Genomic DNA, 27587 nt, shown 5'->3' with positions numbered 1-27587 from the left:
CCCCGACCGACCTCACTGAGGCTGGCTAGGAGCACTCATGTCTGCCCAGGAGCCCCCGACCAACCTCACTGAGGCTGGCCAGGAGGAACCTGGAGACAGCAGCAGACGGTACAATACAGCTGCTAACCATCTTCGCTAACTTGCAAAGGCAAAGAGCTGCTGCTGTGTAGCACTGCAGTACTGCATCTGCCAGCAGCACCCAGGACACGTACGGTGACAGTGAGCTGAGCGGGCTCCATGCTCAACGCTAGCCTTGGTACTGTGGATGCACTCCGCCGACTTAATGGTCTTAAGTGGGGACACAAACAATTGACTGTATCAAATTGATTTCTAAAAAATCGACGTATATTAAATCAACATAATTTTGTAGTGTAGACATACTTGAAGGGAGGCAGAATTCTTCCTGCACATCCTTTGCCTGCAGAGGAATTTGCCTGCAGCTAATCTCTTCCGGGAGCTGCATCATGTTCTTCTGTTTGTTCAGCTGGCTGTGCTGTCCAGTGAATTGCGGAACTTTATCATGTCCCCTTCTGCTCTGCTCTTGCCTGCTTTGGTGCTACTTTTGCCACTGCGGTGCAGAGAGAAGGGATCAGACCTTTGGCTCAGGGGAATGCCCAGCCTTAGTGCAGGGTGCAAGGAGAGGGAGGCTTCCTGTGCTTTTCTCTCCCCTTGAGCACCTTGAAATGACTTCATTTTTCCACTCCAGCTCTGAGTCTGCCCAGTGGCTTACAGCCTGCCACAGGGAAAGAGGAAACCCTGTATCTAGAATGCTCCTTTGGGAAAGACCAAACTCAGACTTCGATGAGCAACATGCTCAATCCTGTGTCCCAGTTACAGGGCTAGCTACACCTCTGTCCCCTTTCGGGTCTCTCTGGGTGCACTCACCTCAGGTCCCAGGCCTCCACCTCTCTCTGGTGGAATCATACAATTCTTCCACTCTTAGGCCCACTGAGAGCTAAAGCTGCATGTGGACTTAAATCCTCATGTGGTCCCCAGTATCCACTACTACAGCAGGGTGATTTATTCCCAGAATACTGGACTGTTTCTAGAACCCCACTGAGGGAACTGGGCAGAAATAAGTGCTCATTTCCGTCTCTGATCATGTTTCCCGCAGGTTGATGAATTGTGGTCTGACAGCCAGTTCCTGTGGGAATCTCTCCTCTGTTCTCAGGGCTAAACCGACCCTGACTGAGTTGGATCTTGCGCTGAACAACCTGGGAGAGGCAGGAGGAATGAAGCTGCTGTGTGAGGGACTGAAACATCCTGACTGCAAACTGCAGAAACTGAGGTGAGTATTCACGCATCTTCCTGCTGAAAAGAACTCAGCAGGGTGTGCGGAAGATGTTAGGTCACTGAAGGAACATGGAGAGTCTGAAAACTGTGTGTCCCTCCAGCACCTGATGTCTCAGTTGCTCTCTATATCCCTATGGGCTATTCTGATTGGAGAACACAATTTATTAATAAAGATCGGTCCAAACTGGAGCAGTAGTTCAAACCCCCCTGAATTTGAGGATTGAGTGATTTCCACTTGCATATATTTTTTTCAATAAAAATTGAAGCAGGGTCTTTTAAACACCTGTTTAGTCATCTTTAAACAATACTACATTTATTTTGATTTAAAATGAATAAAAACACAAGAGGTCCAAATGGCTGGGGAGTCTAAATCTCTCTATCTGCCTCAGGGGGAACTGTGGGAGGGATTCTGTTTTAGAGAGGAAGAATTTTCCCTGCACATGCAATGCTGACAGACCCTGGTCCTCAGTGGGCAGGATCGAACGGGGGACCTCTGGAATGCATGAGCCTCTACCACATGAGCTAAAAGCTAATTGGCTGTTAAGCAGATGCATTAATTGCTTTCTCTTTAAGTGATCTCAGTGCACTGGGTGGGACAAAACACCACACCCAGAAGGTGTTTGGGTTACATACTTCCCCTAGCTGAGGAAGCATGTCCTGAGCTTCAGAGAGTTCCCAGCTGGAATCCCAGATGAGCCCTCACTTGTAACACTGACAGACACCGGTTGCCAACAGGCAGGATTGAACTGGGGATCTCTGGAGCTTAGTGTATGAAACTCTACCACTTGACTCTTAGCTAAGGCTGTAGAGCAGAGTCATTTTATCTCTCTCTCTAAGTGGTCCCAGTGCCACTAGATGGGACAGAACACCACACCCAGGATGTGTGTGGGTTACACACATCCTTTTCATACCAAAGGGTCCAGGATATTTGTCTGTAGCTAAACCCTCTTCAAGAGCCACCATTTGTTCTTCTGTGTGCCCAGCTGCCTGTGTTGGCCAGTGCACTGTGGGATTTTATCATGGCCCTCTTCTGCTCTTCATTGGCTGCTTAATTGTTTATTTTGCCCCTAAGGGCAAAGAAGGGATCAGACCTTATGCTCAGGGGAGCGCGAGGCCTGTGACTGAGCAAGGAGAGAGAGAGGCTTCCTGTGCTGTCCCCTCTGTAGTCCGATCTATAGATTATAGAGGAAATATAAATATAATCCCCAGCTATCACTTTGAGGGTTGACAGTTTCTTGTCCCAAGATCAGACCCAGTATTTATTCAAATCATTATATAATGGGAAACTCCAATGTGCACGGCTGCAACACTCACACCACAGGAACTCCTCTGTATTTACAAAGAATTTATTAATACATTTAGCTCAGTCACAAACACCCCAGCTCAGGATACTACAGAGTGTATATCTGCACATCCATATATTCACGCCATCCCTTGTAGGACAACCTGAAATATGATCCATCATAGAATCATAAAACTGGAAGGGACCTCAAGAGGTCTTCTAGTCCAGTCCCCTGCACTCATGGCAGGACTAAGTAATATCTAGACCATCCCTGACAGGCATTCGTGCGACCTGCTCTTAAAAATCCCCAATGATGGAGATTCCACCAACTCCCTAGGCAATTTAGTCCAGTGCTTAACCACTCTGACAGTTAGGATTTCCTAATGTCCTACCTAAACTGCCCTTGCTGCAATTTAAGTCCATTGCTGCTTGTCCTATCCTCAGAAGTTAAGAAGAACAATTTTTCTTCCTCCTCCTTGTAACAACCTTTTATGTACTTGAAAACTGTTATCATGTCCTCTCTCAGTCTTCTCTTATCCAGACTAAACAAACCCAGTTTTTTCAATCTTCCCTCATACATCATGTTTTCTAGACCTTTAATCATTTTTGTTGCTCTTCTCTGGACTTTCTCCAATTTGTCCACATCTTTCCTGAAATGTGGCGCCTAGAACTGGACACAATACACCAGGTGAGGCAGAGCAGAGAGGAAGAATTAATTCTCGTCTCTTGCTTACAATACTCCTGCTAATACAGTCAAACCTCGCAATAACGTGCCCCACCATAACACGAAATTACATATAATGTGATCATAAGTTGGCTGCCCTTTAAGGCTAATACCAGTGGTCCCAATGCCATGGTGCCCACTGGGACATTGATATGCCCCTGCCTAGTGCCCAGCAGGGGAGAGAAACTACGGCCCCACGCCTGCTAGGGACAGAGAACTCTGAGGCTGCGGGCGCCAGTGCTCTCTGTCCCCAGAAGGTGCAGGGCTGCAGCTTCTCTCCGGCTTCAAGAGGAGCCGTGACCCCACACCTGCTGGGGACAGAGAACTCCAGGGCTGCGTGTTTCTAGTTACTAAGGTAGCAGTGGGTGGTGACTTCTGTCATGTGGCAGGCCATTATCACATTAATCCAAGTCATGGGACTAGGCAGGGCCAGGACATAGCGACCAGTTTCTCTCCAGCACTCCTTTGTGTGAGACCCTTAACACCTGGAGGCAGATGTGAACTGAAAGCTTTCACTGAATGAAGCGCTTTCAGTCTCTCACTCAGAAAGGGAATTTGGCAGAGATGGCTGCACTTCCAGATTTTCCTGGAAGCAAATGGAGTTGCAGAGAAGCCAGTGAGAGTGACCTCCTCCATGCTGGTACAAATGGGATTGGCAGTGGGAGCAGATGAATGACTCCCCCCCACACCCCAGAATCCTATTGCTCAGTGACCTCCAATGGGGGTAGAGTGAGTTGCAGCATCACATCCATTTTCCGACACTGACAAACAGGTTTAGGGGGGGCCTCTGACATGTTGCTTAAAGGAATTGCCAGGACCAGCCTGGACACTGGAGGATGATCTGCTGCTGTGACCAAGAAATGAGGGGGCTTGATTTTCTTGGATGGCAGTGGGAGCCTACTGATGGGCAGTTTGTATTGGTGCTCTGCAAGGCTTTGCCCTTTCTCGTGAGATCTTCAGGTGAGTTGGGGACCAATCCATCTCAGCCTGGGGTAGCTGCATGAGCATTGGCTTCTGGATTTCAGATCACTGCTACATGTGGGGTTGGAAGTTTGTGGCACATCCCAGGGGGAGCACTCAAACTGCCGTGATTAATCAGTCACAATTCTTTTAAAAAATACAGTGATCCAGGCAGCAGTATCTCTTGGGAAAGGCACTTCCCCAGCAGCAAGGTGACATCACTGACCAGTATATATAGACCACAGAGCTGCCAAGTGTCAGATATCTCATCTGGCACTCGTTTGGTAACCCTGTCACTCCTGTCCTTACTGCAGATTGGATCCAGTGAAGGCAGGGATTGTAGTTCCTCATGTCAGTCATTAGAGGTCACTGTTGCTTCATATTTTGGAAGCAGGCAAGGGCAGGGAAATAACTTGCGAAATTTTCCCTAACAGGTAATGTTGTCAAATTGATGATGCACACTGGGCCGCTGTGCCAGGTTATGAAATGTAAACATTGTATTTGTGATTTGTTTTTCCTTGGGGGAACATCTTGGTTTTCTGACCTTTAGGGTTTGCCCCTCCTGTTCCTGATGGGGCAGAGGAAACTTAACTGGTTTTCTGAACTTGGAGTATGAGCGTGTGCCACTCCACTTTCTGAAAGGCTGCATGCTGGGCAGCAATTGGAGCTACCTGAACACAGGGCTCTGTAAGGGATCAGAGAGGCTGGTCTGGCATTTAGATCTGAACATGGACAGGCCCTGGCTTAGTCTAATCTCCCCAGGGAAAGAGTTCCCCAGCCAGGGCCAGCTGCTGAGCATGCTGTGCCTGTGCCCCTGGGAGTCTGACCCTGGGCTTTGTTAGCTGTAGTGCCCCTGGGCGGTGTAGTCAGGATGGTAGATCACGGGTGGACAAACAGTCTCTGTGACAGCCTCACCTTAAACTATTATGAGTCTTGTAAATCAGGTATCAGAGGGGTAGCCGTGTTAGTCTGGATCTGTAAAAGCAGCAGAGAATCCTGTGGCACCTTATAGACTAACAGACGTTTTGGAGCGTGAGCTTTCGTGGGTGAAATACACACTTCGTCGACGCAGGTAGTGGAAATTTCCAGGGGCAGGTATATATATGCTAGCAAGCAAGCTAGAGATAACGAGGTTAGTTCATGTCAGGGAGGGTGAGGCCCTGTTTTAGCAGTAGAGGTGTGAAAACCAAGGGAGGAGAAAACGGTTTCGTAATTGGCAAGCCATTCACAGTCTTTGTTGAGTCCAGAGCTGATAGTGTCAAATTTGCAAATGAACTGAAGCTCAGCAGTTTCTCTTTGCAGTCTGGTCCTGAAGTTTTTTTGCTGCAGGATAGCCACCTTAAGGTCTGCTATAGTGGGCCAGGGAGGTTGAAGTGCTCTCCTACAGGTTTTTGCATATTGCCATTCCTGATATCTGATTGTGTCCATTTATCCTTTTCCGTAGTGATTGTCCAGTTTGGCCGATGTACATAGCAGAGGGGCATTGCTGGCATATGATGGCGTAATTACATTGGTGGACGTGCAGGTGAATGAACCAGTGATGGTATGGCTGATCTGTTAGGTCTATGATGGTGTCGCTGGTGTAGATATGTGGGCAGAGTTGGCATCGAGGTTTGTTGCATGGATTGGTTCCTGAGCTAGAGTTACTATGGTACGGTGTGCAGTTGCTGGTGAGAATACGTTTCAGGTCGGAAAAGATAAAATGGACACAAATCAGATATCAGGAATGGCAATACAAAAACCTGTAGGAGAGCACTTCAACCTCCCTGGCCACACTATAGCAGACCTTAAGTGGCTATCCTGCAGCAAAAAAACTTCAGGACCAGACTTCAAAGAGAAACTGCTGAGCTTCAGTTCATTTGCAAATTTGACACTATCAGCTCTGGACTCAACAAAGACTGGAATGGCTGCCATTACAGAACCAGTTTCTCCTCCTTGGTTTTCACACCTCTACTGCTAGAACAGGGCCTCACCCTCCCTGACTGAACTAACCTCGTTATCTCTAGCTTGCTTGCTAGCATATATATACCTGCCCCTGGAAATTTCCACTACCTGCGTCTGACGAAGTGGGTATTCACCCACGAAAGCTCACGCTCCAAAACGTCTGTTAGTCTATAAGGTGCCACAGGATTCTCTGCTGCTTTTGTAAATCAGGGCTGCTGCTATGGCTTGGAATGATATCCTGAAACTCCTGAGGGTTTCGTACAGCTTGAGGGTCATGGTGTGATATGCTCAGATAATTTGGCTGCTGCCCACGGTCGGAGCTGGACTTTGCATGTGACATTTCCCTCCAGTCCCAGAGAAGGAATTCCAAGTCTCAACCAGGGGGATTCAGGAGTGACACACTGTGTAGAGGCTGAAAACATCCACTGTAAAATACAAGGATTAGCATCAGCAGCCACTGGCTTCCTTTGTAATTCGCTCCCAGTCTTCGTTTCCCACACCAATCCATGTGTATTTCATCCATTGATAGAACATAAGAACGGCCTTACCGGTCAGACCAAAGGTCCATCTAGCCCAGTATCTGTCTACCAAAGGTGGTCAATGCCAGGTGCCCCAGAGGGAGTGAAGCTAACAGGCAATGATCAAGTGATCTCTCTCCTGCCATCCATCTCCATCCTCTGATGAACAGAGGCTAGGGACACCATTCTTTACCCTTCCTGGCTAATAGCCATTTATGGACTTAGCCACCATGAATTTATCCAGTTCCCTTTTAAACATTGTTATAGTCCTAGCCTTCACAACCTCCTCAGGTAAGGAGTTCCACAAGTTGACTGTGTGCTGCGTGAAGAAGAACTTCCTTTTATAAATTGTGACTCCTTATACTACATGTCAGGGTGTTTATGGCCAGTGATCTTCCACACTAAGGGCCAGATCTTCTGCTGGTACAAATTAGTATAGCTCCACTGTCTTCTAAGTAGCTTCACTGATTTACATCAGCCATGGATCTGGCCTTGACCATCACTGGGAATTCCTTTGAGCTTTGTTTAGGGAAGTCGTGAGGCACCTATTGGTCTCTCCCTAGCCTTATGAGCCCATGTGTAACACAAACACTAGCTCTGGGCTCATTTTATCCCATTTTTTAGCTCTTCCCAAATTCTGACATCTCTACAGTCACTCCCATGATGCTGCTGTCACAGCAGTGGGGCTGCAATGGTGAAAGACCCACAATTTAATTGTAGGCCCAGCCTGTGAGACTGGGATCCCTATGGAAATTCCAGCCTTTTTTAGTGTATGGTCAAACCTAGGGAAAATGGGGCAGGGATGGGGGGACCTGACACTCAGCAAAACTGAGCCCATTCTTGAATTCTGAATGTTCAGAACTAAGTACTCCATAGAGGCTGGCTCCTTGGCTGAATCCTAAGTAGAAATGAGACAGGGAGAGAGAACAACAGGCTTCCCACATCTCCTCTGGCTCCTCCTTTAATGTTTCTTCATTAGCAGAAGCTACAGTGCTTATGCTCAGCGGATGGAGTTTGGGAACTTTGCCTTAGAATAACATTCATATGTGGAATACAGGTTCAATGAGAGCTGCAGCTGCAGAAGGATTGAAATCCTCACATGGTCTTCAGCAACCATTGCTGCAGCTCTGTGATTTTGTTCCCAGAATAAAGGAATCTTGCTATAAAAACTCACAGAGGGAACAAGACAGACAGAGGTGCTCATTTCCCTCTGTTTACGTTTCTCCTGCAGGTTGATGGGTTGCCAGCTCACAGCTGCTTGTTGTGAGGATCTCTCCTCTGTTCTCAGTACCAACCAGACTCTGACCGAGTTGGAGCTGAGGGGGAACCTCCTTAGAGATTCGGGAGTGCAGCTGCTGTGCGAGGGACTGAAGCATGCAAACTGCAAACTGCAGAAGCTGGGGTAAGTATTTACAGGTTCCTTTTCTGTAAAGACCTCGGCAGGTTGTGCTGATGATGTGACACTGTCAGCTCCCTGAGAGTACATGGTGAGGCTGACAGCTGAGTAACCCTGCAGCACCTCATGTGTCAGTGGTTCACAACATCCCAGTGGACTGTCATGTTTGTAAACTTGAAGTTATAAAGAAAGATGGGCCCAAACTGGAGCTCTACCTCCAGACTCCTCCTCCTCTTCTCTGAACTTGAGGAATAAGTGTTTTGCCTGTAATTGAATATATGTGCTGGTAGTATCACCTGTTATTAATTTTGCCCGATACTTCTTATTGTAAGTCTGTCTTCAGTTGCTTATAAATTGGCTGATCTCTAACTGCTTGGTTGGAAATTTTCCACACCAGGTGTCTGCTTCAGGCTGAACTTTTTTAGTAAATTTAAGCTCGGCAGTGCAAATGCTTCCAAGAACAAGGTTAGGATGAACATACATTTTTTACCAGTTATTTTGCTGAAGAGATCTCGCCCCCCTGCCCATACGTTGGAGCAAGGACTCAAAATTTAGCAGGGCGCAGCCTCTTTATTAGATGTGCCTTTTGCTTTTCCTGTGAAAATCTTCCCAAATGGGCATCTCTGGGTCTTCTTATGCTCTGTCCCAAGCCTACAGACCAGCTCGAGTTATTTGCATCCTCCACAGAGGCTCAAGGGTTGTCCAGTTAGACAGCAGACTCTTATGTGTCACAGCCTTGTGTAGGCATCCCATGCCTGCCTTCCAGCAGGACCTAATAATTATGCAGGAACATTTGCTCTATGGCCACTCAGACTTGGGGAGCAGGGAGAAAGCAAGAGGTTTGGGATAAAAGGCTGAGTTGATCTTGAAAGAGGGGTCCTCTTTTTTGATTTGACAAGTGGCCGTGACCTTTTGTCCAAGGGGAGACCCCACCCTGCTGAAGGGTTGTTGGGACTGGAAGCTGCCTGGGTCTCCATAGAGGTGATGTGGGAGGGGAAGCATTTAAATCCTGTTATTGTTTTCTGTTTTGTCTGTATGTTTTTGTCCTTAAATAATTGCACTCTGCTTAGAGGGAGCTGGTTGGTCACTAGTAAACCACGGTTATAACCTTTGGAAAGAGAGCAAAGTCCAAGGGCTGCACTAAGTCAGACCTTCTGGAGATAATCAGAGTGCAACTGCCGGCAGCCACAACCTAAACCCCTGGTCAGACGGGAATGAGACACGGGTCTCTACCCAGAGAGAGGCGACAGTTAGAACCCTGAGGGAGTTTTCCTTGAGCAAACCACAGAGGGGATCACAGGTGCAGTTACTCTAAAACTCTGACAGACGGGAGTACAGGGGCCATCTTGAATTCTGGCTGGTCAGTGGAAAGGACTAAGGACAATGCTTAGGGTGGAAGGCTTTCTTCACCTCTTATTCTTCACTGGTCAATGGTGGAGGGTTGGGGCTTGAAAAGTCTGGCTCATTCCCAGGGTGGTCCAGTCCAGGTGAAGTGCAAGGAGCAGGGCTTATGCAGGAAGTCCCACCCAACACTGGTTTCTCATTAGATAAGAGGTGGGGCTTGGGTCAGGATGTGACGCAGGGCTTCTGGCCCATTCTCAATGCTGAGTGGTCCGGGAGAGAAGCGGGTGGGTGATGCCACCTGTCATAACAGCTGGGACAAGCCCCATTCACACCATGATTGCTTGTCTCTGCGTTTCTCTCTCCCGCAGGTTGAAGAATTTTCTTCTCACGGATGCTTGCTGTGAGGATCTTGCGGCTGTTCTCAGCATCAGTGACAGCCTGACAGAGCTGGAGCTGGGTATTGACTATCTCAGAGATTCCGGAGTGCAACTGCTGTGCGAGGGACTGAAACACCCGAACTGCAAACTGCAGAAACTGGGGTAAGTAACATTTGGCCTCCTCTCTGTGTTTACAGCTGTCCTTTGTGTAAAGCGCTTGGCAGGGTCTGTGGCTGATGTCTGATGTCCGCTCCTTGCAGCTACGTGGAGATGCAGAGAGATAGTGTCTCTCCAGCACCTGCATCATTGGCTCCCAACACGCACTGGAAATTTTTAAGTAAAGCTGGGCCCACACCAGAAGCTGGCTCCACAGCCCCCTGATAATTAGTGAATAAATAGATTATTTTTTTAAACAACTCTTACTAAAATGCATTTGTTTTACAATAGTGCAGTCTTTCCCTTCAGCTAGCAGACTGTCTTGTAGAGAAGTTAATGACTTTTGGCACCTTGACATATTGATTTAAAATGTATTAAGGCAATATTGGTTCCAGGAGCCTAAGGATTCTTAACCTCCTGATCTGAGCTGAACTGTCCAGTGTGGTGTCAGCTTCAGCCCTAGCCATGGTAGCTCTTGCTTTGAAATTCACAGAGTTGGGGCGGAAGCTTCTCTCAGCTGAGAGGCACCACAAGTCTGGAGAAATACCCATTGTAGTGCAGCCCTCTGGGAGTGGGGACGTGTGGCCACAGTAACAAACCAGGCAGGTTAGAACAGATGCCAATGTTGGACTCATTATAAAACACTGTGGTTCCTCCCTTTTCTATCCCAATACATGTCTGTTCGGTGGTTCTTCTTTCATGACTGAACTTCAAACCTGGTGTGGGATGCTCCTGGGGAACTCCCGGGACTTTGGGCCAGATTTTCAGAATTACTCAGAACCCAGCAGCTCCCATTGTTACTGTTCTGCCCAGGTTTTCCAAAGACCTGCATGTTGGATGCTGAGATCGCTTGAAAAGCTGCAAAAGAACAAGCAGAGTGAACGGCAAAATCAGCCTCCCAGCTAAGGCCTATCATTGGAGTTTGGGATTAGTACCACTGACCTCTAATGCAGGGATCCCCATTCCCTCCCAAAAACATCAGATCCAAGCCTGGAGCTGAGCTGCTTCTATCCCCATCTCTCCCCTTCAGCCATCCGGGGAAGCCTCAAAGCTCTGCCTGTCTGTGTGTAGATGGATGGGACTCAGCTCAGGGCTAGTTGATTTCTCCTTTTATTCTCACCGTGAGTGCCTCTTCCTTATCTTCCCTCTTGAGGATAAGGTGCCACTCTCCACTACACAGCCTGCAGAAAAGAGAATCCACCAGCTGCTATCAAAACGCCTCTTCTCTGTAGGGAAAGAAGACATCTGTTAGTGTTTTTTCTTCCCTTTCCCCCTTTCACTTTCCTTCCCTCCCCCTTGCTCTGGGAGCCTTCCGCTCAGGATACCTGCAGCCTCCTGTCTCCTTCTGAGGATCAAAACCTATGGATCACTGGTGCCTCTCATCTATGTGGCCCTACAAAGAGTCCTGCCCCTTTTATCCCTCATAGGTTAGAAGAGGATTGGGATGGTATCATGGGAGGCAGTGATGCCACATAGTCCGACAGCTCAGGAATGTGATGGTACTTCATCTGCCCCCAGTTCAGCTCCATTTTCATTGCTTGGCTGAGCCTGGAATGATGAAATTCCCACCTCACCAAGGGAGACATCTTTGGGTTTCAAACAATAAAATATACCTACATTACAACTGTCAGAAGCCCTGACTCTGAGCCCCAGGCTGGGTGAAGCTGCCGTCTGTCAATGCCCCATCCTGGGGTATGGCTACACTTGCAGCTTTACAACGCTGGGAATTAAACCTGCCTTCGTACAGCTGAGTAGGGAAAGCGCTGGAGTCTGTCCACACTGACAGCTACCAGTGCACTGTCGTGGCCACATTTGCAGCATCTGCAGCAGCATTGGAAGCGGTGCATTATGGGCAACTATCCCAGCATTCAAGTGGCTGCAACATGCTTTTCAAAAGTGGGAGGGGGGTGATGGTGGAGTGGAGTGTGACAGGGAGCGTGGGGGAGAGAGAGAGTGGATTTTTGGAGCTGACACTCTGTCAGCAGCTGCCTTGTAAGTTCCAACCCCCTCCCCACCCCTCTCTCACTCACTGAAAGCAAACAACAGCTGATAAGCAGCCTCCCTGAAATGGACCCCCGCTGCCTCCCTCCTGCGCACCGTGCTGCTTCTCTCCTCAAGCCGCCTCTCTTCAAGTAAACACTAGCTGTTTGCATTCCAAAGGTAGCTGTGTTTGTTTTTTCGATAAGCAGCTTCGGGAGCCTGGAGTTCACAACAAAATAAAGAGAGGCATCACAACAAAACAAAGAGAGTAATATTTACTTAAAAGCTTTATGGGAAGCTTCCGGAGGTCAGTTACAGAGTACTAAGATTATTCCCTGTTTACACTGGCATCCCAGCGCTGCAGCAGCAGTGCTATACTCTTTATTCCTCTGGTGGAGGTGGAGTACAAGCAGCGCTGTAGCCAGGGAGATACAGCGCTGTATGTGCCTTGCCAGTGTGGACGGGGAGTAAGTTACAGTGCTATAAAGCCACTAACAGCACTGTAACTCTCAAGTGTAGCCAAGACCCTGGTCTCTGATCTCCGAGTGAGTTCTCTCTTCCCTTTCACAGTATGCCCCCATTTCACTGTCTCTTTCTTTCCTCTCATTCTCTCTCCCCACTCCCCCCAATGGGCTTGCTATAGGGTACTGACCTTTCTGAAAGTGCATCAGCTCAACCCTTTGTCTTTCATATTCAGTGTAAAATTAACCTTTGGACACTACAGCTTCCTGATCCTCAAAACCACAACTTGGCTGGTGGGCAATTCATAGGCCTCATGCACAGGGCTGGATCCAGGGTTCTTGCTGCCCCAAGCAGCGAAAAGAAAAAAAAAAAGCCGTGATCACGATCTGTAGCTCTACCGCGCCGCTTCAGTCTCTGGCAGTAATTCAGCGGTTGGTCCTTCGCTCTGAGAGGGAGTGAGGGACCTGCCGCCAAATTGCCACCGAAGACCCGGATGTGCCGCCCCTCACCGTTGGCCGCCCCAAGCAGCTGCTTGCTGGGCTGGTGTCTGGAGCCGGCCCTGCTCATGCACTAGATTTGTATTGTTTGAGGTTTCAATTGGTTTTTTGAATGAGCGAACCACAAGCAATTCAATGTGTCCAACTAGCCATTGCTGAATGGACTCAGGCTTTGCCCTCCATATTGGCACTGTCTTACCCAAAAGTATTGGAGCTAAAACAGTGCATCTGTCCTCATGCATATAGATTAGAAGGCCAGAAGGGACCTTGTGACAGCTAGTCTGATCTGTATAACACAGGCCAGAGATCTTCCCTGACTTAATTCCTGTTTGAACTAGAATGTCTCTTTTAGAGAAAAGGTCCAATACAAACCGAACCACAAATGTTGCACAAGAGGAATGGTCCCACAAACAAACCCTTAAAAACAAGAAACGATCCCATTTAAATATTGTCACCCTCACACAACACATTCACCACTTCCACTGACTGACTCTGCTCCTTCATAAGTCCAATGCACACATCGCATTCCTCACAACCGCACTATAATGTGAACCTTCACTCTGAGCTTGGGAGCGTGTGTGTCTGCTGGACACCCGTGCCTTCACATTTCAGAGGACGGCATCATTTGCAATGCAGGTCTGTCGCATCTTATGTGCATTTAACATGCACAATTTCAGCTTTACACGATCAGCAAAAACAAAAACAAAAAAAGAGAAAAATAACAATTTTAATACTGTACCTGTAGTGCAGGCGATTCCGCCTGCCATTACACTCAATGTAATTTTGACTAAATGTGATTTTTGCTTTACGCGCTGACTGCGGAACGTAACCCCAGTGTAAGATGCGACAGACCTGTAGCTGAGACAAAGCTAGTACCTTGGTTTCTCTCTCAGGGGAACTCCCAGGACTGTAGAGGGATGAGGATCCATTTGAATGGTGTGAGGGCTGAGAGTTGGCTGGGTACTTATCTTCTGGCCTATCCTCTGTGAGGCTGGGAGGGCAGGAGGTGCTGGCCTACCTGTGCTCCTCAGAGGCAGGAAGGAGCTGACTGCAACAGCTGATTGTGAATTCCCCCACACACACATACACGAAAATTCACAAAAATGGACATTTCTATGCACAAAGCCATTTTCCATTTAAAAAAAAGTTTCAGTGGAGAATTTTCAGCCAGCTCTGCTTGCTGCAGTACTGAGAGCTTCCAAAGCTGCTTTGCCCACTGGCAGCTCTGGTGCCAGATGGCCTGACTGGGACAGGGGCTCCACAAGTTGAGCCACTGTTTCATTGTAGCCCTAACTCATGAGGGGTCTGTGCCCCATGTGTAGAGGACAACAGGGAGACCTGGCTTCTCCTATACCACTCTCTAGTTTGGCTGCAGGTTCTTATCTACAGCTCGGGCATGCGGGCCCTTGAGGTCCTGGCTCTGAGAGAGCTGCACCATCAGATCATTCATGGCTCCTCTTCTCTCCTCTCTCAGCCATGAACAGAGAGTTAAAGGAGGAAAGATGGACTGCCCCCAAAACGATCCCTCTTGTGGAAGAGAGCTGTGGCCAGAGCAGATGCAAGACTGGCTCAGAAAACCCCCTGGCCAAAAGGGATCCTGCTCATTTCTATTTTTATAATTTAAAATAGTGTACTTCAGTTTAGAGTCATTTGTATGAGCCTCCAGTGGAATCCAATTTAAAAAGATCTTGAGACTCTGACACTAAGAGGAGACTCCTGGTGTGCCGATTACCCAGGAGTGGAGGCAGAGAATTCTGGGAGCTCCACAGAGGGGTGGTTCTAGTCTCTGGCAGGCTGTCAAATTTTGGCCATCTCTAACCAGCAGGAAAAAAGGGAACACCCACTGTACATGGATGGGATGAGAGCTATCAGTCTGCCAGTTCTCTGTCCATTTCATATGTGTTATATTGATTTTTGTACAGTGCTATTTTTAATCAAAATGCGGTGTGCTAATAAATCAAGTTTCTTGCAGAAGCCTAAGTACACCATCTCAGTAGTTGCCTTTATCAACCAGACTCATAATCTCCAAGACTAGTGTCAGGTCTTGTCAAACAAACCCGTTTCCCATGAACTACATTAACTGCCATTATTGATACTCAGTCCTTTACTTTTTTATTACTAGATCCATCTCTGCTGTTCCATTATTTTTTTCTGGACTGATGGGAGGCCAAATGGACTATAATTCTCAGTTCTTTCCATTTGTCATTTTAAAATATCAGCATAACATTAGCTTTCTTTCAGTTCTCTGGAACTTCCTCAGTTTCTCAAGATTTATTTAACATCAACAGTCCAGAAAGCTCCTCAGCCAATTATTATTGGTAAAAAAACTGGTGCAGTAAAGACCTTCTGATTTACAATTATTTAACTCTGAGATATTGTTTGATCCTCTTTAGATAGCGTTGGAACAGAAAATATGTTATCACCATTATGTGTTATGAATAAATCCTCCAGCTTCCTGGAAAACAATGGGTTTGTTTAGTCTGGAGAAGAGAAGACCGAGAGGGGACATGATAACAGTTTTCAAGTACATAAAAGGTTGTTGCAAGGAGAAGGGAGAAAAATTGTTCTGCTTAACGTCTGAGGATACTACAAGAAGCAATGGACTTAAATTGCAGCAATTCCAGCAAGGGCAGGTTAGGTTGGACATTAGGAAATTTTTTCTAACTGTCAGGGTAGTTAAGCACTGGAATAAACTGACTAGGGAGGTTGTGGAATTGGAGACTTTTAAGAGCCGGTTAGTTCAGGGATGGCCAATTTGAGCCTGAGAAGGAGCCAGAATTGACCAATGTACATTGTCAAAGAGCCACAGTAAAATGTCAGCAGCCCCTCATCAGCAAAGCCAGGGGTTGAGCAATGAGCACATTGGAAAGTTGGCACCTGTAGTTCCAGCCCTGGAGTCAGTGCCTATATAAGGGGCCGCATGTTAACTTCTGAAAAGCCACCCCTGGGTTAGACAAATACCAGTCAAGTATGGTCTTAGTCCTACCATGAGCACAGGGGACTGGACTAGATGACCTCTTGAGGTCCCTTCTAGTCCCATGACTCTAATTCCTGTCAGCTACAAAACAAAAGTAGATATTTAATATTTCTGCCTTTTCTGCATCATTGTTGACAATTTTACTATCTCCATCTAGAAATGGACCTACACTATTGTTAGGATTACTTTTGTTCCAGATATGTTAAAAAAAATTCCTTTTAATTATTCTTAACCATATTGTCCGTAGATGCTTTTGCTGTTGAGACTTTTAGCTTCACTTATCAATTGCCTGCATGTCTTAATTTCTGATTTATATGAATTGCCATTAACCTGTCTTTTATCCTCTCCTATCCTTACTAAATAGGTTGTAGTTGTTAATTTAAACATTCTAATCATGTGAATCCTCCCATAGGTTCTGGTAATACCAACTATGACACAATTTCTCGTGTGAGCATTTCTAATTCCTCCTATTTATTACCCAGATGTCTAGCAGTGGTACATAGAAAACTAAGGAATTTCCTTCATGTCATCTTGAGTGTCCCAGAATGACCCAGTAATATATTCTGTGGACAATAACAGGTTTCTTTTATATGTAGCAACGTCAAGGGTTCAGCCATGGAGGTTAACTACAGACTTCCCATAGCAATTCAATAGGCCAAGAAACACGCTCTCTTTAGAGGGAGTTTTTGATTGTGGAGCCTGCATACCAGCGTGCAGTGAGATCATGTGTCCCAGGCCTGGAACCTTACAAGGAGCACAAGTCGGATTCACTGTGAATTCCTTCATTTTATAAGTATTGTGAACCCCACCTCTAGCCTTTGTAAGTGATTCTGATACAAGCAAGGGAAGGAAGTCATTTATTACAGACCCAGAAAGTCTCTTGGGAAACAGGGAACTCAGTTGTGCTAAATAGGTGGGCTGGGAGCGGGGTCTGTTCTGTTATCAGTAATATACGTAGCTTAGAGTTTGGCTGTGAGGAAAAAATGTCATCTGTCTTCCAGTTTGGAAGGGGTTTGGCTCCCACATTCCCTGGCTGATAGGGTACGTGGTCACTGTAGGGTTAACCTGGGCTGTTACCAAGGTTTTAGCCCTAACTCCTCTACTGTCCACAGACAAAAGCCTTTGACCAGGTTTGGAAGTGCTGTAAGCCTTGGCTAGCTTATCTGACTAGGACAGGGGTGCCCAAACATGACTTGAGTGTGGCTTAGCAGTGTGGACACTCAACGCCCATGCTTGGCTAACCTGGGTTCCCAGAACTAGACATTCAGAGCTGGGGTAACTGCAGTGATGATATAGGTGTAGTTTTAGGCACTGAGGAATGTTCTGGGGGAGCAGAGGAGCTCACACAGCAGCTTTAGATTGAATTAGCATAAGCGGAAAGGAGCTTGAGTACAAGCACTGGGAAGGGGTTTGAACTATTACTCAGTGCCTGTTAGGATTCTCGAGCCCATTACAAACACCCCTGCAGTCTGCTGCCCTCTCTTCAGCACATCTGAACATTCCCTTGTAGAACACAAGGGTGACTAAAAAGAGCCAGGGGCACGTGGACAGGAATCCACACAGGGGTTATTGGTGCTACCAGTCTCACAGCCTCCTGCTAGAGCCCTGTGACTGGTCTCTTCTGAATGAATCCTCCCTTTCCAGATGGACACTGACATGAGTGAAAGAATTGCCACAAACAGGAGGGAAATGATAACTCGTTTCCTTCTCTGTGTGTTTCTGTATTCTGCAGGTTGTGGGGTTGTGATCTCACAGCTGATTGTTGTGGGGATCTCTCCTCTGCTCTCAGCACTAGCCAGTACTTGACAGAGCTGGAACTGGGGTATAATGAACTGGGAGATGCCGGAGTGCAGCTGCTATGTGAAGGAGTGAAGCATCCAAACTGCAAACTGCAGAAACTAGGGTAAGTAGCAGCTGGTTTCTCTGTGCCTATTGACATTGTACTATTGTGATTTCAGCTCTTTCTACTAGAATCTCAGTACTACGATGAATGCATCAACAACCCTTAAAAAACACCTACTGTCTTCCCAAGGAGTCAGAAGGAGACCCACTGCTATGTAGATTTATCACTTTGTATTAGATGAGAAGTTGAATCACACAGCCACTCTATGCAGTGTATTTTACTGTAGATCATTCGACTAATTTACTCACTGTGTGTGAATGAGAACTCAGTTATAGGAGACTTCACAATTTGACTAGAATAACTCTCTGTCATTCAAATCCTTTACCTTCATTGTAATAAATGAATCCTGGAACAAACCTACCAACCTAAGAAAGAAAGAGGAAAAAGAGAAGCAGGAAAGGACAAAAAGACAAAGAAATTCAGTAGAAATAATCATCAACTGGGGACTGTCTATGGGAGCAGCCAGGGTACTTTGTCCTTAACCCAGCTCTTCCTCAGCCTGCCCCCTCTCTCTAGGCAGCAGTTCTCACCGAGGTTGACAGCACTGTCGGTCCCGTTAGCTCACCCTGGAACTTCCACTCTAGCCAATGACTGACCAGTGTCAAACCTCCCATTCCTGAGCAAGTTCAAAGAGAAGCTAGGAAAAGATCAACTACAAGCTCCACCTGACCGAAGCCAACATTCCAGACCCAGCACAGTCTAGATTCAGGCTAGGATATGGAATTGGTGCTGCTTTAATGGAACTGATGGATGCTCTTCTCCTGTCACTGGATAGAGAATAGAGAATGAAAGGATTAAAGACTATGTGCTGCAAGAGGATTGTGCCACATCAACCACATCCAGAATGCGTGGATCATCTAACTGGCCCAAAGCTACAAAGATGGTCCCTGAGATGGAGCAATCGTGAAATGACACCTATCGAGGTGAAGGCCTGTCACAAGGCAGTTCTCCAGCTGTCCAGTGTGCAGCTCTGCCCAGTTTTCACAGCCTCTCCATTACAAACACATAGTTCGTTACCTTTCCATCACATGTGCCTTTAATCCTCTGTTTTCAGACAGGGCAGGATATAGCACAGTTACACACCAGGAGAAGCCTGCTCCACAGTTTCTCTCCTCCACTCAGGCCAGTTTACACAGCAGCAATGGTTTTCATTTGCTTAAACTGAAGGGAACCAGAGTGCTGACAATGAATGAGCTTCTGACCTATTACCCAGGTGTTTCCTTCTGTGTAGGGAGGTATTCCCTATCCCACTAGAAATACATCTACATCCTACTCACCCAGTTCTATTCTTGGCTGACCATCCCTTCATGGAAGACAGGGTAACTGCTATAACTGGGCACGCAGAAAGGAATCTACTCACTACCAAAGCATCCTGAGTAGCCACGGGCTACATGTCAAACCATTCAGAGAGTGAAGCTGGTGCACACACAGTGACTTGCTTACTGAGCGGAGCATCTCGTGGTGAGCTCATGATCCAGTGGTCTGGGATCTGCAATGGCTGACAGCTGGTCTATGGGTGGAGTTTAAGGTGTTGGTTATGAGCCTATGAGTTATAAAGATCTAAATGGCCTGTTGGATCACTTCTTCCCATGCTGCTGCCATCAGCAAGGACACCTGAGTTGGATTCCCCCTTGTTGTAAAGGAGAGGGGCCACTGGCAGGGCGTTTTGGAACTTACTTCCCTCCTTGGCACAAAATTGCCTGAATCTGATGACCTCTTGGGCATGTTGTAAAAGACAGTTGTTGGATTAGGGTTTTGGGTTTGCTGAGGGTCACTAAGGGATGCCTCCCAGAGCAATGAAGGGATGGGAAAGAGATTTTTTTTTTTGTGGCTAGCTGAGTTCCTGTTTGAATATTTATTTTAATGTTGTTGGAGTTTTGCTGTAGTGTTGATTATGCCTTAGGAGCTTAGGACTTTGTATAGGGGTATTTTGATGAGGATTTAAATAGAAATAGCTGATTTGTCTCTAATGTCTCTGAATTCAGAATCTCTTTAGAGATACACACTGGTATCAAGGAGGGAAACACAGGTGTTGTAAACACGTAGCCCTTTTCGTTTCTGTATCTGTCTGCTGCAGGTTGGAGCATTGTAGTCTAACCGCTGCTTGTTGTGGTGATGTCTCCTCTGCGCTATGCATGAACCAGCACCTGACTGAGCTAGATATAGGGAGAAACAAACTGGGAGATCCAGGAGTGCAGCTGTTGTGTCAGGGACTGAAACATCCTAACTGCAAACTACACAAAATAAGGTAGGTACCAGCTGGTTTCCTTTAGTCTGTGCCTGTTAACATGGTGGTGTTGTGAGTTACACTTCATTTACCAGGATCATAGTACCCTGCATGGAACCCAGCCATGGACCAGCCTCACTCAGCTCCTGAGACAAAGAACAGAGACCCACTGATGTCTTCACTGATCACATTTTGCTAGTTAAATAATTGAATAATGGAGTTGTGAGTCCAACCCTCGACACTTGTTAAGCAGAGCACGGATTGGCACGGACTCCGCTGGCACAGGGTAATCCTTTGGTGGTGCGAAGCAGATATAGCCAACTCTGTGCCATCCTATCCTCCCTCAACTGAAGGGGTCTTCAGGGGCATGGAGGACCTATGTAAAGGGCAAGGTGGGCAGAACATGCTCCACCAGATCTTAGGCGGTCACAGCAGCTAGGGTAATTTTACAGCAGCCCTGAGATGTCTCTCAGGTAAACCAGAGTTCATTCTGTCCCAGCATCAGAGTAGGGGAAAGGTCAATTAGAGCCTTTTTCTTCACTTCCAAATCACTTCAGTGGTGCTGAGTATAAACTTGGTGCAGCTGAGGACAGAGCCTAGTGGCTTCTAGCAACCCCGAAATGCAGCATATCTTGATGTTACAAGGACAATGACTTTACTCGCTAAGGCAATAATAACAACTCCATAGATGCACACGCTGCCCTCAACTCCCACTGTCACTCCCGCTCTCCCAGAAGGGCTGGAAAGAAAATAAAATGATTGCTCATTGTGTAACAGAGCAGCACTCTGTCACACGGGTAGATCTGATGAGCATATTACTGCATATTTCTCTAAACAAAAGCTCACTGTTGGCATTGTTTTCTCTCTGCTATTTCCATGCACCTGCTAAAACTTCCTAAATAAATAGTTTTAAAAATTGACCCACCCTGTTCTCCAAAACTGGCTGCAAACAAGAAATGTGAATAAATAACATCAACATAATGTGTTTACTCCTGCTCATCACCAGTCATGTCAGGCCCAGTCCGCAGCTTCACCCCAGCTACTGATAACACAGCCCAGCCAGCAAATGTGTCACTGGGAGCCAGCTGTGGCCTGGCCCCCGGTGCCTTTTCTGGCCCATCCTTCTCATGGCAGATAATTAAGAGCCGGTCAGTGGCCTGAGCTCCGCCCTGTTATCTCTGATCTCCTTGGGGTCCCTCTGCATTGTCTTCCTGTGTCACCCAGCCTTAGCAATTGTCTCTCCCCTTCTGCTTTCAGGTTGCTACCCACTCCCTCTGGTGTACTGGTGCTGCTGCTCCCAGCCCCTGCCAGCCACAGGCTGAGTTACCGTATGCCCCAGGGTTACCCTGCACACCACCCAAGCTCCCCTCTACTCCTTGCCACTCCAAACCCCTTGTAAGGATTAAGGGGCTATAGGGAGGTGGGATGGTGGGTCTATGAGAAATGAATGTACCAGCTGGAGGCAGGAATGGGCAGGAGAGTGGAGCTGTGGAGGCCAGACCCCTAATCTGGGCCTAGTATATGGGGAAAGGAGCTTTAAACATTCATTTGCAGCATAGGAGCCTCAGAGAGGTGTGAATGGCCCATTCTTCTCAGTGGAGTGTTCTTAGCTGAATGAGAACAGCCCAGGGAGGTGAAACAATAGGGTAGTGAGGTGTGAACTGCTCCATCCATCTGGATGGGTGTTCTCATTCTCCTTCCTGTGGTTTCAGCTCTTGTGGGCCTGTGCCATGCAGTGAGCATGCCTGGTCTCAGCTCCCTATCCTGGTCTCATTTCATCTCTTGCTGTCTGTAGTCAGAGGTACTAATGCTTATGTAGTGCAGTTACCCTTGAAATATTTCTAAACTGGTCATTGGTCCTGTTCAATAGCTAAACTCAGGGGCAGGCCATGCTATCAGTTTCATGAAGGCCAGAGCCTTAGATTTTTCCCTAGCTCTGCACCACAAGAGTTATGAGCTCAGTTTACAGGGCTGCGTATCAGGAGCCTCTTGACAAAATGACCCAACAACTTGCTTTTCTTTGATAACACTGAGTCCCATTGTTTAGGAAAGAGGGGAAGAGTTTGAGTCCTGATTCCATCACCCTAACGGCATATCAGAATCTTTCATCTTCCCTCTATTTAATTAATGCTATTTTTCCTTGAACAATACTCCTACAATACAATGGGATTCTGCATGTGGAATTTAGAGCAACTTAAAATATTGCTATTACACCAGAAATGTTGGTCTCTGGGCAAAACAAACCTCTGTAGAACATGACTAACATGCACATCACATGTTGGCTGAAAGCTGCCAATGGCAGGGCAGACTGCAGCCATGAGTGCTACTTTGATTCAAAAGCCACAGCAGGTCTTCTTGAGCTACCAGTTATTGCACAGCAGGATGCCAGCAAAACCTCTGATTAGCAGTGGAGCCCTACATTTGCCACAGGAGTATTTCACTCTCTTTGGGCAGTCACTTTGGGCTGACCCAGGCTGAGGTTCCAAACTTTATCTTCAATAACTTCTTAAATATTGCTTCCCAAAGGGCAGCGGGTGGGGTGCATTAGCTGAGAGAAATTGCTATAAATTTGGGGAGGGTCAGAGCCATAGTTTGAGCCACTGGTGTGGGCAAAAAAAGTTATAAAAAATGTCTGATTCTTCTATCTGACCCCAGATTTGAACCTCTAGCCCCTTCCTGCCCTGGCTTCCCATGACACACAGTAATGTTCAAAACAATCCAAGTAAGGATGCGAGTGATAGAGCACTTAGAAAAGCCATCTGCAACCTCACAACAGCAGCTGCAAACTCAACCCCTTCAAGGACTCTGTTACTGAAGCCTGTGGGGAGGGAGTGTGAGAGCCCCTGCAGCAATGAGAGCGGAGATCAGACTGCTTCCATGGAGAGATTCTATGAACTGGATTTTGCAGCCCCTGCTCCCTGTGAGCGCCGAGTAGCCCCACAGCGATCAATGGGACTGTCTGTGTCAGTAAGTGCTCCCCGCCCTGAGCAAGGGCTGCACAATCCAGCCCTTTATATGCAGAAAGGACCTTGCTGTCCCTGTCCAGAGCTCACAGGGTGAGTGGGGTGTAGGGGGAGCAGGCCAGGCTACAAACTGCACCAGCACTTCTCCTCCCCTCCCCCAAAGAAAAGGTATCTGCTGGCAGTGAGCTCAGCAGGCTGGGCAGTGACAGTGACACAGATTCTGTGGGTGCAGCGCATGGTGCTTCATAGAGGTAGTGGACTCAAATTTTGTGTCTGCAGAGAGAATTAACACGTCCTTTTCCTTCCCTGTTTTCTCCACAGCTTGGGCTATCAGAGTGTAACTGAAGAAACACAGGCAGAGCTGGATGCTGTGAAAGACACAAAACCTGATCTGGTCATAGAGATATGGTAGGGCTGGTGAGCGAGAGCCACTGAACCAGCGAGGCTCTGACCTGGCTGCCCTGCCACTAGCTGAGGAAGTGGGCTATGGGGAGGGGAAACCCTGCCCCTTTTAAGGAGGACCCCAGCAACATATTTCAGCATCTGTGGTAGGGGGCTGAGTAGAGATTGTCAGGGCCAGCCCTCCTGCCTGAGGGTGAGAGGCTCAGGAGTAGGAGCTGGATTTGCTCCATGTTTAGTCTGACCTCGGAGGGGGTAGTTGGTTTGTGGGGGGAGGGAGTGGGAGGGAGGATGCAATTCAGGGCCCAAGCGAGGGATGTGGGACCATGGGAGATCTGATAACCTCCCTTTTCAGTCTCTCTACATGCAGGAGGGAGGCTCAAGAATCATCCTCGGATCCAGAGGGGAATTGTCACTCTGTTACAACAGCTCAGTCACTGTTGTTTGTGTATTTATAATAGTATTATAGTTTTACACAATTCCACAGCAACTGAACTGGCATTTTCCATATTACATCTCCAGTGTTTTTGTCCTGGATGTACATTTCTGTGTCTGTTTTGTTGAGTCCAATAAAGATCATGAACCAAGAAATAATGCCATCCTTTAGAGTTTGTATTTCTTGCCATAGTTTCTGCTAATGCACAAGAATTCTCCAGGCTTAGGAGAGCCCTCACGGATGGTTCCTCAGACCCCTTTTCCCCCCATGGTTCCTTTTTCTTATCCATTATGGTCAACACCTTCAGAAGCTTGTGCAGGCAAAATCAGAGTGATTTTTAATTTTTCTGGGCTTTTGTCAGAAAGATGGTATAGGTGACTCCTAAGAACCCTGAATGGCCAGTTGAGAGCAGAGATCAAAGGTGCAGGACAGGGAGAGGGTCAAGTTTATTGCCGAGTCTTGGCATTTTCAAAAGCCGTATAGTCCCATGTGCCCAAACAGAAGCTACTACTTTAGGGATACCTAAGGGCTTGGCTACACTCGAAATTCCAAAGCGCTCCCATGGCAGCGCTTGGAAGTGCGAGTGTAGTCGCGGCGCTACAGGTACTCCACCTCCCCATGGGGATTAGCTTACAGCACTGGGTGCCGCGCTCCCAGCTCTGGGGCACTGTTTAGACTGGCACTTTACAGCGCTATAACTTGCTGCGCTCAGGGGGGGTGTTTTTTCACACCCCTGAGCGAGAAAGTTGCAGCGTTGTAAAGCACCAGTGTAGCCAAGGCCTTTAGCAACAATCTTCTACAGCAATAGTCCCCATTCAACTAGCTGTCTCCCAATTCTGGCTGCTCTTTCACTGGCCACGTAATCATCCCTCTCTTCTCTCGCCCCCACCCTCCCCCCAAAGCCTGAACTACCCCCTTCAGCTGATGAATGGCTGAAGGATTCACTCTGGCTTTCCACAAAGTAACACCTAAAACAAGAGGTTGTCAGGAAGATTTAAAATCAACGTAGTCGCTAGTTGTTGTTCACTGTAGAACGTGCTTCTGCAGCAACTGCAGGCACTAATTAGAGCCAGAGTTAGATGATAGAGGGCAAAGAGCTTAAGTGTCTTTCACAGACACACCCTGCAGGGCATTTAACGAGTGTTTTAGGATCTGAAGGCAAACTATGACCTTCATAAGCATTAGAGAGTGTGTTTGTTCCAAGTCCATGTGTGAGAACACCCTCCTCTTTCTTTTTTTTTTCTCTTTCATGCTGCTTCATTACTTATAGCCGTAATTATTAAACGAACAGCCTTTTAAATGGCTTGCACCAGTATCAGTAAATACTTACTAGCAGACGGGCCATTCATGCCACTTCCTGAAGCTGTGCCAGCCACTGTATCTTGGGGATCGAGAGGGCACCCCCAGGAAGACTGGCTGCCTGTTGAAGCAAGGTCAGTGAACTTTGGGAGAGAGGCTTGTCAAAGCTTTACTGGATTCTAAAGGCTGGGGCAGAGAACCCCTGCGTTATCCATCACTGGACCGACACAAAGGAGTAGAGCTCTTGCAAGCTGAGAAAGTCGGACCCTTCAGCCAAGGGGATTGAAGTCTCTGGGAACAGAACATTGGTGAGAAATTTGCTTAGGCAATGATCTTCCATTTAGGAAGACAAGGGAAACCTGCACCTTATATTTCTTGAGGAAGGTCTTGACTGAGAGAAAGAGTTGGCTGGAAAGGAAAAGTTTGGTAAGAAATCGACCTTGAACCAAGACTGCAGCTTGCTGAGTTAAGCCATAGCCACTAGAAAGCGTATTTCGCTTTTGTTTGTTTGTAACCCTTTCTACCTTTATTCCTTCTACTAGGCATTGCTTAACTTGTGACTTTTGTTTAATAAACTGCTTTACTTTTAATGTAAGCCAACCCAGTGCTGTGTTTGAACTGAAGTGATTGCTAACTCCAATTAAAATGCTAAACTGTAAGTTTTGTCTCTTTAGAGGAGCAAATGAACCTTGTTGTTCCTCCAAATGGTCTAAGAAAGAGCTGGACATTGCAGAGGAGATGGTTTGGGGGGAAATCACGACTGGCAGTATGCTTGGGGTCACCCCTGCATAAGGTGATAGAGATGAGAGTGGGCAGGCTGCTGGGATCAGGGTGCTCACCCAGGGCTGCATGTTACCCTAGACACTCAGGGGACTGCATGCTTGTCTGGCTGATGGTATCTGGGCTGTGAGCCACAGCAGCGGAGCATTTAAGGCACCCTGAGTTAGAGGCAGGTGGTGACACAACCCCTCACTGCTCTGGATTGCACCCCAGAATGTCATAGTGCAGAGCTGGCTACGGTGCACCAATGGGTGGGTGATGTTTAAACAGTGGCCAGTCTCCTTCACAGCTAATTTAAGCCAATCACCATCATGAGCAGCCCTCTGTGTAGTCTTCACCCTGCTGTGGATCCCACCCTGCATTGTGATGGTTACAAAGGGTTTGATCAAGGCAGCTGCAGCGTGGGAAGCAAGTTCATTTGCTCTGTGTTGTACCATGATTGCTGCATTTTGTTTCCTTCAACTTTTATTAGGGAGGTAAGAATACAGTTTTGTGGGGCTAAACTCTGCTGTCCGTTCCACCCATGTAAATCTAGAGTGACTGAAATCAGTGGGGTTAAAATAGTGTAAATTGGGAGTAACTGTGCTCAAAATATGACCTATTTACCAGACTGCAGGGAGGTCATCGCCTCTTTTGAGGGAGTCTTGATAGTGGATTTTTGGTACTATGTTATTTTGTTAATTTATTAATATTAATCACTGAACATTTTAATTGTTGTACAAAATCCAAGATAAAGACATAGGTTTTACCTACAATAGTGAAGGAGCTCAATAGCAGAGTCATTTGGGAGCCTGTATATATTAAAATGAGGCTGTTTCCTTTTCTTTAAAGTGTTTGGGCAAAGCACTATTCCAGTGTCTCCCCACTCCTCAGCTGTCCCATGATGTCTGTAGAGGTTAGCCCCAAATGTTCAAACTTGGCCAATAGAAGTTAGGCACCTAAATCCATATTTAGGCACCTAATTAAAAGTGGCCTGACTTTTCAAAAGCCGTTCCCCAGTACTGTCAGCTACAAATGTTCAAAAAGTCAGGAGTCAGGCTCCCCAAATCATGAGATTTTAAACAAGAAATACATTTGTGATTCTTTTCATTTGTCTTCTGTTTTCTGAGGCTTTAGGCTTCGCTGTGGTCATGTTTTCAGACCGTTCTCCACGACCAGGAGGGTTGAAAACATGTTTTATAAATGGAAGCTCAGATTCTTCTGTGCTTCAGGACTCCAGGAGCTGAGGTTATAAGAAAAACACCACATACCATGAGACTCCCCAGTTAAAATCTCTAGAGTTGGCAATACTGGTTCCCACTCACTTCAGAGTGACTTGTAAGTGCTCAGTGACTCTGCAAACCTGGGCACTTTTATTTCGGTACCTAATTCTTGCCACCACTGAACATTTTGGCCTAAATATCTGCAAGGGGTAAATGTGAGTAAATTAGATGAGAACAGTTTACAGTTCATGGCAGAACTTGCTGATCTCTGCAGAACTAGGTCATCTAAATTGTTAATGTTCTCTTTTGCTGGACGTTTACTAGGCAGTTGTCTAAAGGGTAAGGCTTTTCGCTGCACTGTTTGTTCTGGCGCTGTAGGGAGAAAACAGTCCTGTGTCTTTAAACAGGGAAGGGGAGGAGAAAGGAGGCTAGTTCTGAGCTGAGACAGGGGGACAGGAAATAGGTGAG

General features: G+C 47.0%; 1 protein-coding gene across 1 annotated transcript in view; it reads left to right on the top strand.

Moving 5' to 3' along the window:
* Positions 1–23993, top strand: part of LOC116822734 (NACHT, LRR and PYD domains-containing protein 3-like) — a 46951-nt gene extending 22958 nt beyond the window's left edge. The window contains exons 7-12 of the mRNA XM_032776802.2: positions 1115–1288; positions 7953–8123; positions 9830–10000; positions 17643–17813; positions 19891–20061; positions 23325–23993. Of these exons, the coding sequence (XP_032632693.1) occupies positions 1115–1288; positions 7953–8123; positions 9830–10000; positions 17643–17813; positions 19891–20061; positions 23325–23415 (949 nt within the window). The 3' untranslated portion in view covers positions 23416–23993. The remainder of the gene's footprint in view (positions 1–1114; positions 1289–7952; positions 8124–9829; positions 10001–17642; positions 17814–19890; positions 20062–23324) is intronic.
* Positions 23994–27587: the final 3594 nt, after the last annotated feature.

This window comes from Chelonoidis abingdonii, chromosome 4, assembly GCF_003597395.2.
Source record: "Chelonoidis abingdonii isolate Lonesome George chromosome 4, CheloAbing_2.0, whole genome shotgun sequence".
Taxonomy (NCBI): domain Eukaryota; kingdom Metazoa; phylum Chordata; order Testudines; family Testudinidae; genus Chelonoidis; species Chelonoidis abingdonii.
The sequence above is the reverse complement of the archived record's forward strand: the minus strand, read 5'-3'. Positions and strand labels throughout refer to the sequence as shown.